The sequence below is a fragment of the Lepidochelys kempii genome, chromosome 20, assembly GCF_965140265.1.
Source record: "Lepidochelys kempii isolate rLepKem1 chromosome 20, rLepKem1.hap2, whole genome shotgun sequence".
NCBI classification, from domain to species: domain Eukaryota; kingdom Metazoa; phylum Chordata; order Testudines; family Cheloniidae; genus Lepidochelys; species Lepidochelys kempii.
The window spans coordinates 19,282,167-19,294,362 of record NC_133275.1 but is presented as its reverse complement, the minus strand read 5'-3'; the positions used below and the strand labels follow the sequence as shown (position 1 = coordinate 19,294,362).

The 12,196-nt window shown below is 38.9% G+C and overlaps 2 protein-coding genes across 10 annotated transcripts in view; both read right to left on the bottom strand.

Annotated features, from left to right (window-relative positions):
• HOXC6 (homeobox C6) overlaps positions 1–12,196 on the bottom strand; it is a 97,069-nt gene that overhangs the window by 21,599 nt on the left and 63,274 nt on the right. The gene's annotated exons all lie outside the window — the stretch shown is intronic.
• HOXC4 (homeobox C4) lies at positions 6,588–8,731 on the bottom strand. Its single transcript, XM_073318357.1, has 2 exons — positions 8,034–8,731; positions 6,588–7,554 (listed from the first exon to the last, which is right to left on the bottom strand). Exons 1-2 carry the CDS (start codon positions 8,575–8,577, stop codon positions 7,205–7,207), a joined length of 894 nt encoding a protein of 297 aa, XP_073174458.1. The 5' UTR covers positions 8,578–8,731; the 3' UTR covers positions 6,588–7,204.

Sequence of the window (12,196 nt, the reverse complement as noted above, 5' to 3'; positions counted from 1 at the left end):
GGTGAAGTTTATACAACTTTAAATTCAGCTTTACCATCTGTTCCTTTGGTTTTAAGAAGGAAAATAATCTAAACCAAAGCTTAAAAAAACCAATCAGAACGCGGCTAGTGTACTCTTTCAAACAGGGTGCTGGCAGAATAATTCTCTATCTACAGTCAACATCGTCTCATAGACACCATAGGCTTTATTTTACATGCTTACAGTTGGGAAAACTGTCCAAGGATCAAGCCAGACTATTCTCTTTCCAAACCTTAATTGTTAAATTAAAATGAGTTAGTGAGGTATAGCCTCTGCACCAGAGACCCCTCGGACTTGAGTTTGAGTCAGCGAGGTCAATGGGGGTTGGCCACTGACTTCCGGATTTTTGTTTGTTTGTTTGTTTGTTTCCCCTCAGCCTCCTCCGTCCCCCAATTTATTGGAAGTATTCTACAAACCAGGATAGCTGTATTTAAGCATTGAAATAAACATGGAGCGTGGAGGTATCGAATTTTTTACCTGCCAGGACCTCCATAGTCTGGAAAGTGTAGAGAAGGTATCTTCCTTAGCATAGGATTTTAGGGGATTATTTGTTATTATGCAGTTTAGACCCTTTAAAAAAAACCTTCTTGGATTCTAACTGGAAGTAAATTGTAACCTTTAACAATCATCTAATCTGGATACTTTAATAAAAGAGGAGTCTAAGTAGTCCTTGATGAGGCTAGAGACATGGGCTAGATAAAGTTATACGTCCAGACTTCAGAGCTGTTGCCAAACAAGTAAATTAACCTGCTGGTTCAAACAATAACTTTGGGATTATGCCGTTCCCTAACACGAAACTTCAAGACCCTAGTCAAAGCTCCTTTGTCCTGCTGTCCAAACTTGGGGTCATGACCTAGCTAATGCAAAGCAAACCTGCGAGTAAACACTTTATTGGGTCTTCTTTAAATATTTATAGGTACTTCAGGGGAACTGGTTTTGGGGGATTTCAGAGAAGCCAGACAGACGTTTTGCTGCATGCACGCCCCAGAAGTAAGCCAAACTGTATCTAGTCATTGCAAACAAAATAACCATAATTTAATGGACAATCCTGATAGCAGGTTGCTTCTACTTTTTGGGTCTCGCAGCATTTCGGGAGGGTAACCAACTTCCAGGCTGTGTGGGTGTGGGTGTCGGATACGTTTTAATTCTCTCTCTATATGTGTGAGGTTTTGTACATATGAATGTATATATAAAATGTGCACATGAGCATAAACACGTGTGTGTGTGTATATGTGTGTAAGCATCTACTTTTAATTATCCATATATATGCCGGTGGAAGTCTTTTTGTATGTATTTGTGTGTGTGTGCATATACTTTTAATTCTCCATATGTGTGTGTGTGTGGTTGTGTGTATATGCATGTACTTTTAATTCTCTGTGTGTACTTTTAATTTCCCAGGCTATTACTCAAGGGAAACTTGCACTCAAAAGCTGCAAAGCACTTTAAGCCTTTTAACGTGTCTGCTTAATAATAATTTAATGAATTGAAAATAAATGTATTAAGATGTGATTCGGTGAAGTTAACAAGTAATAAGCAGAGGAGAGCACTCTATGGAGGAGTGAGCTTGTGTGTGGGGAAGAAGATGATTAAAACAACATACTTCCTTTAAAAAAAGAAGTATCTGGAAAAATTTACCTTAAAATATTTTGGATACCTTGTAATAAATTAATTCTTCTATCCCATGCTGGAGCATACCCTTTTGTTTGTGTTGCAATGGTCGTGTGAGACTCAACCTTACTTATATTCTGCTCTATTTCCTAAAGAAGCTGGCTGTCTTTGGGGTAAAGGATATTTTTTTTCAGAGGTATATTGTCCTCAATAATTTCACTTTTCCTGAGAAGCAATAAGTATGAGGCATAAATAACCGTTCAGAGGGGGATGGGGGTGGTGGTGGAAGGGAGTTAACATCTGAGCCCCAGAGAAATGAAACTGTTTAGCTGAAAAAGTAATAACACAGATATTTATGAGTGACTAAACAGACACAAACAGAATTGATTGAGTGACAGCCGTCACAGTGAGCGCATCAGAATTAAACTTTATGAAAAAGCCCTAAAGTTTGAAATAGTAATTTTAATAACACGGATCTCTTTCCATTCTCAGTAACATATGTATATTACTTATACATTGCATTATGTATATATATATTTAGAGTTATTTTTCTTGGCTACCCCTCAATTATTTCTAGGTTGCTTGTTTGCTCCTCAGAAAGAGTTACACAAAGGACAAAATATTACTGAACATTGTATAAAGTTTAACACCAGAGCAGCAAATAACTCCTTTAGAGGAGGAAAGAAGAAGCTGGGAGAGCTGTAGTACAGATAAAAAGTGAAGAAAATAAAATGATCAAAATATCCCTGAAAAAATGAACTCCAAGAAACAGCTAAAGATTTTAATACAAAGATTGTTTTTAAATTTTTTTTCTTTTTTTAAAGCAAAGTATCTATCTATCTATCTATCTATCTATCTATCTATCTAATACATATGATGGATTAGGTAACAATGGAAACTTTAATTTAGGAATGGGAAAAAAATAATTTAAGAAAAGTGAATAATTTACAAAGCAATATTGAACTCCCTACATAGAAATAAACCAACCTCTCTCTCTCTCTCTCTCTCTCTCTCTCTCTCTCTCTCTCTCTCTCTCTCTCTCTCTCTCTCTCAACTCAAAACTATCTATTGCTGAGTTGGGAAAATACTTTTCAACGTAGGAAGACAATCTATAGCCAATGAAACAAACAAACAGAAAAGGGTGGCTTTTGCCAGAAACTGTTAATATCATTACCATAACGGCTGCTGGCTGTTTGTAAGGAAATACTAGTCTTTCACTAAAGTCCCAAAATGTTTGGTTTGGTACCTTGCCCATCAAAATAAATCATAAGGACAGATTAGGAAGCACATAAAACTATATCTCTGGATAATGATATACGAGACCACAATAAATGTAAGTTACACGTTCGAGGTGCTGTCAGTTATGGTTGCAAACCCGTAACTCATTCACTTAACCCTGGCTGAATGTTTGTCTTTTAATTACAATTAACAGTGCAGACGAACTATGTGAGGGATAAAGGACACAAGTGGCTGTAAAGACCTGGGATATTATGTTAACTGAAGAGCTTGGAAGCTAAACTATGCCACTTCTGTGGATTAGCCCTTGGGCAAAAGGGGGGAAATGTGTATCTATATACTGGAAAAGTTTTCATAAAACTGAAGGCACTTAGTTTAACGCCTAAAGGCCCTTGTTTGTGGGAAGTTATCTCCCCAAACATCTCTGGAGCTGTCGGTTTTTAACAGACAATACAGGAAACTAAGTTTCACAGCTTCTTGAACTACATTTAACAGAGGTCCCTTCAAGGGTCTGTATACAAGGGCTTTATAATGTCTTTTTTTATAGCTCGTTAAAGCCTTATAAACTGCTTCTCACTCATGTTAGAATTTTAGTCCTCAAAAATCTAGCTGTGAGGGGAAACAAAAAAAAATTAAGCGGGTCATTTTCAAGCAAATTGGACTGGAAGAAAACGAGTTAAAATAAACTGACCTGAGATGTTAATTTGATCCTCGGGAAACATTTTTTGTTGATGATGTTACTTTTATAGTCCAGTAATATAAGTAGAGAGAATATCCAATCACGAACAATGAAATACACAATTTGAGGGGGAACATACCCCCACAAATCTATATGTGCCGAGGTAAACCTGGAACATAGCGCACTGAAATGAAGGAGCATCTAATCTTCGAACACGGGATGATGGGGAGTGGGGTAATGCAGCCCCTTGTACCAGATCCATATGTGCCATGATATATTTGGACCATTTTGCACTCCTAAACAGACTAAATTATTGTTTCCCCTCTAACACAGAAATTGTTTCCCTTCTCGCTCGATTGCATTTACCTCCTGATTTTAATCCTCGCTTTGCAAAGTTCCTCCGTGTTTTTTTAAAGTGCAAAGCTACTTACTTGGCGTTGGGTACTTTGATCTGGTCATAGGGTAGTAGCCAGTTGGGAAATAAGCCATGGGAAGGCGGGAAGTGAGAAGAGAGATTTGGCCGTAACTTCACCCTTCTTCCTTTCTCTTGGATTATTTTGGTGACAACACAATGCGATAACACGCATTGAATCTGCCCCATCTCTCCCCCATTACTATGGTAAAATCTACAAAGACGCTAAACAGTAGTGGTGCCGCTAAATCTATGTAGAGAGACACAGAAGGTACACGTTGTGAGACCTACCCGGGTCAGGGGGGCTTAGAGGTCAGCCTGCCTGGCTAGAATAAAGCTGATGGGATAGAAAAGTTGTCCTTTCAGTGAACCCATTTTTGCCATTTACCCGAACTTCAATAAAGTATCTTTCAGGCGCTCAACATGGAGGCGTCAAGAGACTATGGTGCAGGCTGCTTGTAGCTAGGAACATTAATTTTTTTTCTCTTCCCCCTGCTGCCTGGCTATATAATGCATTCATAATCTCCCTCCACGCCAGGAATTGTGTCATGGCCAAGTCTAAAGGCTAAGTAAGATGCTAAATAATACTCAGCAGAACGCAGAGAAGAGGTGAAAAAGTAAAGTTAGTCTCAAAGAACCGGGGCAGAAAAGTAGGTACAAGAACGCAAAGGCATATACCTAAATGTGATTCTTTTTTATTATTATTACTGAATATGCAGACTATAGAGCTGAAAATGTGATTAATGTTTCCTTAGCTTCCTCATCTGACACTCAGAGAGAGAACACATACGCAACAAAAAAGTCTCATCCCATTCAGAGCCAGTCCCCTCTCAGAATACCCCCTGGTAATTCATCCAGTTATGATGCACTTTGCAAAAAGGGGAGGGGGGGGGGAGAAAGTGGATCAAACTTTAAACAGAAATATTTCCACCCAGCCCACCCCCACCACCCTCAGTTTAGTCTGCGGAACTAGCACATGTAGGTTTCCACTGATGAACACACACACACACACACAAATTGCTTGGCTATGAACTGCCAGTTCAACTTTGTAGCAGCACCATTATCACAAGGTTAGGACTTTTAGCCTTTGTTTTCTTTACAATGTATATGCATGGTGGATGTGTCTGAAGACAGTGTCTCTAACCTCAAGTAAAGTAAACCTCTTTTTTTCCCTTTGGAGGATGCTTTGTTACAGATTAGCTAGCTAATTCACTTTATGGTATATAAAAAGAATTTAAAGACCATGTTTTTCTGTTTGTTTTTACTGGTAAAGTGTGTGAGATTGTCTGTTACAGGCAAGGAATCAGAGGGAGAGAAAAAATTGCAACCAACTCATAACACATACCTCTGCATGGAGGTGGAAATGTTTAAAGAGAACTATAGACTTGATGTCTATTTACAATGGCAACATTTTTCTCCATTCTCACTCTGATATTAATGTCCCTCAGCAGGAGTGTAAAGAACTGATGAGCTTTACATGTACACGATCTATTATAAATAGTAATCACAATCTATATTCCCCTTTCAGGATCAATCTCACCAGCTATCACAATAGGTTCTGAGACCATTATTTGTTTAAGGGAAGTCTATACATGTTTTTGAGAGCCAATAAAAAACAACATTTAAAAACAAATGAAATAAAAATAAAAATAAAGGTAATAGAAAGATCCCCTGTCCTAATCCCCTTCATTCAGATTTGATAATCTCTCTTCTGGGGAGGGTTAAGGAGATCTAATCACCTGGCCAACTATCCTAATTCAATGAGGATAGTGTTAAATTCTTGAAGAATAAATGTCTTTAAACAGGCCTACCTGAAAATATGGCACCCCTATGTTATTTCAGACTGGGACAGCAGTTCTGAAAAGGAGCATGCTGCAAAGTTGCAAAAGATTGGGGCCTAGAAAACAGCTATGTATAACTTCCCCATTTGTACACAACTCTTTCTTACAGTTATCTCATCCTTCCGGGAAAGTAAACAAACCTTCAATTGTGGGGACAAATTTCTTGCTAAACTATCCATGTCACTCTCCGTTTGGATCATTTATTCAAAGTCCAAGAGCAAGAATGCCTTTTTGCCAAACCTTTTACTGTCTTTGGAAGAAGATTAGATGAAACCTATTGGTTTTATGAATGAACTAGTTCACATAATCTTTCAACAACAACAAAACAACAGAAGTGTAGAGAAAGAGAAAAAATCAGAAAACCCTTATATTAGATAGGGGAAAAACAGAGACAGATGAATGATATTCTAACCCAAACACACATCACTGTTCCTTTCTCAAAACAAGATTCCTTCCCTCCCTCCTCCCCCCACCCCCACCCCCAAGTATATATATGTTTGACTGGGAGAATCTGAGATTGAAACACATTGACCAAGTTGTGATGTCATAAAATCTAGAAAACAGAGCTATTTTTATGTTTGCTTAGACTTAATTTAAGCAGTCACTCCTGCAAATGGAATTAATGCCACAATCCCAGGATTATTATATATATATATTTAGGGCTAGGGGAATGTGGAGAGTGAAATAAGCCACCAGACATTAAAGTAAAACTAATTCACACTCACTGGTTTATTGAACACTGGGACTTTCACATACACACTAAAACTCTTTATTGCAAGTTTACAATGATCATGTAAAATCAGTCCAAAAACACAAATAACCACGACAAAAAAACTAGCTACTGACTTTGTTTAAACCTTGCTCTTTTTTTTAAATATGTCACTATCCTTCCCTTTTCTTTTTTCCCCCTCGCTTCTCAAAATTTAAACCAATTACTCACTCAGCCTGGTTTGTGTGATTTTTTTTCCCTTTTGAATCATGATGATTTTTTTTTAGCTTTTTCTTCACATTTATACCAAAGAATTTCAATGCTCCATTTTATCCTCGGTAGATCATTGTGCATTTGTAACGCAGAGGGCAAAATACCTACATTCTTTTTCTTTGTGATTATTCTTATTTGTTCATTTAATTCATCTAACGGAACATTGACCTCTTCCCCCCTCCCCTTCCCTTACCCCTTAAAAAATAAATAAAACCCTGAAATGGCGTAAAAAAACCTGCAGGTTCTCGGTCACCTGGCTCCATGCTATGTTACATGCATCTAAAGCCTGTGGTCTTACAGAAGACCTCATTGTTTTTTATACGCACAGGAAAACTACAAGAAAAGAACCAAAATATATATATATATATATATTAGATTCTATAAATAATCAGAGTCAATTTTGTGTGTGTGTGCGCGTGTGATATTGTTTATAACCTTGTGATATCCTCTGCTCGCTGCTCCTGAGCTGTGCCCGGTGATAGTTCCTCGCTGGGGGCAGCGTTACCAGCAGCAAGGGTGCCCGCCGATGAATTCGATGGAGCCGAGGACCTGACTTTGGTGTTGGGCAGCCTGTGGTCTTTTTTCCATTTCATCCTCCTGTTCTGAAACCAGATTTTGATCTGCCTTTCCGAGAGACACAAGGAGTGAGCTATTTCGATGCGCCTTCGCCTTGTCAGGTACCTGTTATAGTGAAACTCCTTTTCCAACTCCAGGACCTGCTGTCTTGTATAGGCAGTCCTGGAACGTTTGGGCTCGCCTCCATTGTAATTGGGATTCACTGGAAAAGCAAAGATTAGCATGAATAGAGAGAGAGAGAGAGAAGCAGACAACAGAGAGAGGGGGAGAGAGAGAGAGAGAGACAGGAAATCTAGAGTGGCTCAGGAAAAAGTAATCAGCTAAATGGGTTATAAAGAACTTCTGGCAGCCCAAGACTTTCTATTCTAATAAGAAGGGGTTTCCCTGGCTCAAAAGACTGAATTATTTATGTACCCCTTACAAAGCTTTAGGAGTTTCACACATACATAACAGAATGAACCACATGGCTAAGGCTGCCCAGACTAGCTTGGCTATAAAATTTATGGTGGGTGTAATTACCCATTCCGAGTCGTAAATCCAGCTCAATTGTGCTAACCCAAAGACTCTCATGGAAGGGAAGGAAATAGGGAGAAAAAAAAACGAGAGAGCGAGCGAGCGAGAGCAGGGTGTGAAAATAGGAAGGAAGGACAGAGCAGAGGGAGAGAATAAAAAGTTGCCTACCAGTACTGACGTGGATTTTTTTCATCCATGGATAGACTATAGGTTGCTTAGAAGCTGTGCTGTTAGGATGCTCAGGGTTTGGCTGGTTGCAGGCTGGAGGGGCTGGGGAAGGAGAGGTGGAGGAACTGGAAAGAGCAGTCTGCTCACAGAGCTGCTGCGGTTTCTCTGAGAGGTGGTGGCCTCCTTGAGTTTGCCCATGTCCCCTTTGGTGCGCGGCTGGGTTGCCGGGAGCTTGAATATTGGCACAGCTGTATTGGCGCTCTGGGTAGTTGGGTCTTGGTGGTGGGTACAGTTCTTGGTGATGATGCTGAAAGCTGGACTCCCTTGTCCGGCTGTAATATTCCGGACTGTGGTCTGGGATGTAATTATTTTGCGAATATTCCTCGCATGGAGGAAATTTCGGATCGATGTAGTTAGAGTCCATCAAATAGGAGCTCATGATCATTAATTTCTGGAGTGGAAAATAATTTTTCTCGCTTTGTCGTTTTTCTGCTCCATAAAGCCCTCCTACAAGCTGGCGACCCCGTAAAGTTACTTTCACCATGTGACTCCCTTGTCCAATCACACCAGCCAGCCTAGTCCCCGGATAAGGAACCAAAAGCTTTTTCAAAATGTATCCAATTTGTGTGTGTGTATGTGCGTGTGTGTGTGCATTGTTGTTGTTGTTTGTTGTTGTTTGTGTGATCTCAAAACTAGGAGCAACGGGGTCAGGATGGTGAGAAGGATCAACCGACCCCCTTTTCTCCCCCCCCCCCCACTCCCGCCGCCGAAAAAGACAAATGTGTAAGGGAAAATAAAAGAATAAAATCCTACCGGTTTTTGTAAAGGGGGTGGGGGACATGTGGGAAATATTCCTCATAATACCCCACACCCTGCCATAGACTGGATTTTAGAAATCTCTCCGTGGTAGAACTCCCCCCCAGATCTTGCAGATCAACAACAGAACAAGCCATAATTATGAAGATTAACTATCACTTTACCCTGCACAGAATAAAACATGCTCAGATTATGTTGAATTTTTCACTTTAAAGAATTGCTAGGTTACAAAACTGCCCCCCTTTCCACTCCTAAGTAACACAGGGCAGTTTAAGTGCCCTTGCTGGTAAATTTGTTTCCCCCACCCAAAATGAAATATTGTTAAACACACATCATTAAATGGGGGATGGGGAGGGAAGGGAAGGAAACAAGTTACCTGAGAGGTAAAAGGGAATATGCAAATCATGGCTCCATAATTTAGAGTTTTCTAAATGCTCCCAACCTTTGCTTAAGAGAGATCTCATTTCCTTGGAAACTGATAGGATCTATTTGTGTATTAAAGATCATAGCTACACAGTCTTTCCACCCACTCAGAAAGCTGGAATGCTTTTGGAGTGACAACAATTCTTTACTTGTAAAACTACTTGTGTGTTTTTATTCCTACTGGCTTTTACAGGCTGATTATGCTTTGTTTTCCTCATTCAAAATTCTGCCCTTTCCAGTCTGCCAAAGCTCCACATAATATACATATATTACATACATACATTTAATTAAACATACATGTATGTAAGATAGATAGATAGATAGATAGATAGATAGATAGATAGATAGATAGATAGATAGATAGATAGATAGATAGATAGATAGATAGAAATGTGGTTCATAGCTCCACATCCAGCCAGAGAATTAGTTTCCCTTGTAACGTCCATTGAAAAGACCCATTTAACTAGCTGCTTTAATAGAGGGAGGGAGGAAAGGTTGAGATAACATATATAAAAATGGCTCCCTTTCCCAGATGTCAGGACAAATAGACCCCCTGTGCAAGTACAGAAACTGGAAATCGATGTAAATATTTTGGAGAGAGCAGTTATTGCAATTAAGGGCTTTATCTATAGCTTGCACTAAACAGAGGGGCAGAGGGAGTCGGATTAATCCCTTGTACTGCTTGATAACAATTATAGTTGAAAATCATAGCTTGCAGGGCATTGCCATATTTTACTTGATAACAATAAAAGTGACACATAAAGTTAACTGTTTATGTTTTATTTATTAGACTAAACGTGCCAGCGGTGTCGGAGGCTTTTGGCTCGTTGTTACAGCTTTTATGGGGTTGTAAAACGCCATAAATCAGTCACATGAAATGGTTGGGGCTTTTTGTGCTGTTGGCTCAGACTTCTGCTATTTCTTCTTTATATGAAAAGTAATAATGTGATTTTATTATTATTATGATCCTCATCCCCAATCATCATTATTATTCAGTCTACCTTTAACAAGCCACCCCCACGCTGTCCTGGCAGAAGCTATGGCTGTTTTGCACTTGAATAACTACCTTTTAAAATGACATAACCAGTATTTGAGGATTTAATTAGAACAGCTGCAATTAAGGGAATCAAAGGAAAGCAGAACTTTACAAGGCTCTGGCATCGTCCATATACTCCCCTAGAGACGAATTTGTGACTCTCAAATATTCACACAAATTCGATTCTACAGGGTACATATAGACGACTGTATAATTTGGCACTTGTGGTGTTGAGGCTTGAGGGTGGGGAGGGAAAGGATTGCACTTCAGAATAGTGCTCTCTGGCTGGAGGAAAGTTGGAGAGCATGCAAAGGCCACTCACTTAGAATGTTGCTTAAGATGTTTACAAATATGGTTTGCTTTGCATATTTGTGATTGCGGGTCCTACCTCACACAAAGACTCAGTCCCATATATATTTTGGCACTGTTGCATGTGGAAACTCATTTGCTATTTTCATTATTATCTAGCATTTATTGGTTTTATTGGCATATTTTTCCCATGGCCTAATTGCTTATCCAGTGGCTTGACAAAGATGATCCCTACTTTATTAAAATTAGATATGTTCCATCTCTTGAGATAAGCAAGTAGAATCCTATCTCTCTAAAGAAAAGTTGCAAGGAGGGTGGGGGAAGAATCTAGAGTTTGCAAAAGACATTAATGGAAATGTATTCTGGTATTCAAAACATTGATTCAAATCTATCTAATACATTCCTTTTCACTAGCTATATCTCATGCTGCCCGAACACCTTGGACTCATACAGGATTTTGACATTTATTGTTCATACCGATGCAAAAACTTTATTCCAAGGCTGCGGGGATATTGAATAAAGATGTAGAGTTAATAAACTAATTTTACCTAGGCATGTCTTTTTAAAGGATGAATCTCGGTAAGCCATAGATGAGAGGGATTAAAAAAAATATCCACAGGTAGTTATCTAAGAACATACTTGGTGGTTATCATAAACAACTAAAGAGTTCAAAAATCCAAGGAGTGAAGGTCACCTAAACTAATTTCTACCAATGAGTTACAGACCTACAGTTCGAAGGCTTAAAAAAGACTTTGGCTCAGTGTTCCAGATGGCCAAGGGAGAACTGCAATTTTATTTCAATGATTTGTTATTCTTATAGCTTTGGGACTTAATTGCAAATATTTAAAAAAAAAAAAAAAAAAAAGCGCCTGGCCCTGCTGCCTTGTCAATCTAAATTCATCCCTCCCCCTTTCTATTTTAGTTTCTTGCACATTATCTCTAAGCAGTGCACAAATATATTTCCCCCCTCACTTGTCTGATTTTTTTCTCTTTTTTTAGTTTTTAGTGGAGTTTTTAGATGTGTCTTTTGCTTTAAGTGTTTGGCAGAATTTTTCTCTCCATAAAATAAGTCTGCACTGATCTGTGAAGAATAGTTGTGCAAGAATCTGGCTCTTTTGTCTATAAACCTTCCCTCCCACTCCTCTCTCTTTCGCCTCAATTTCCCCAGCCAACCCAACAATGTCGACAAACAGTTTTGGACTGACAAAGCCAAGAGAAATATAGCACCTCGAAAAAATAATTTCTGGTCTTTATTTCCTTCTCTACCCAGGGATCAGGTTGCAAAATATAGATCTGGTTACCATTTCAAGAACATTTTTGAGTACAAAGCGCCTTTCTGACAGTACTGAAGAAAAATAAGTGACTATTGTCCCTGCGGATTCATTGTCTTAGCTATTACCATACTGACCGTTTGGTAACCTGTACCTCAAGCCATTAGCAATCTGTGCATCCTAGAAAAATGAAGTACCTATCTACTGGGGTTTTGTTATTCAATGTTTAATAATAATAATAAAACAACAAACCTCACACTATGAACTATCTCTTCTTGAGATTCATAGGCAGGAAATAAATGTTTGAG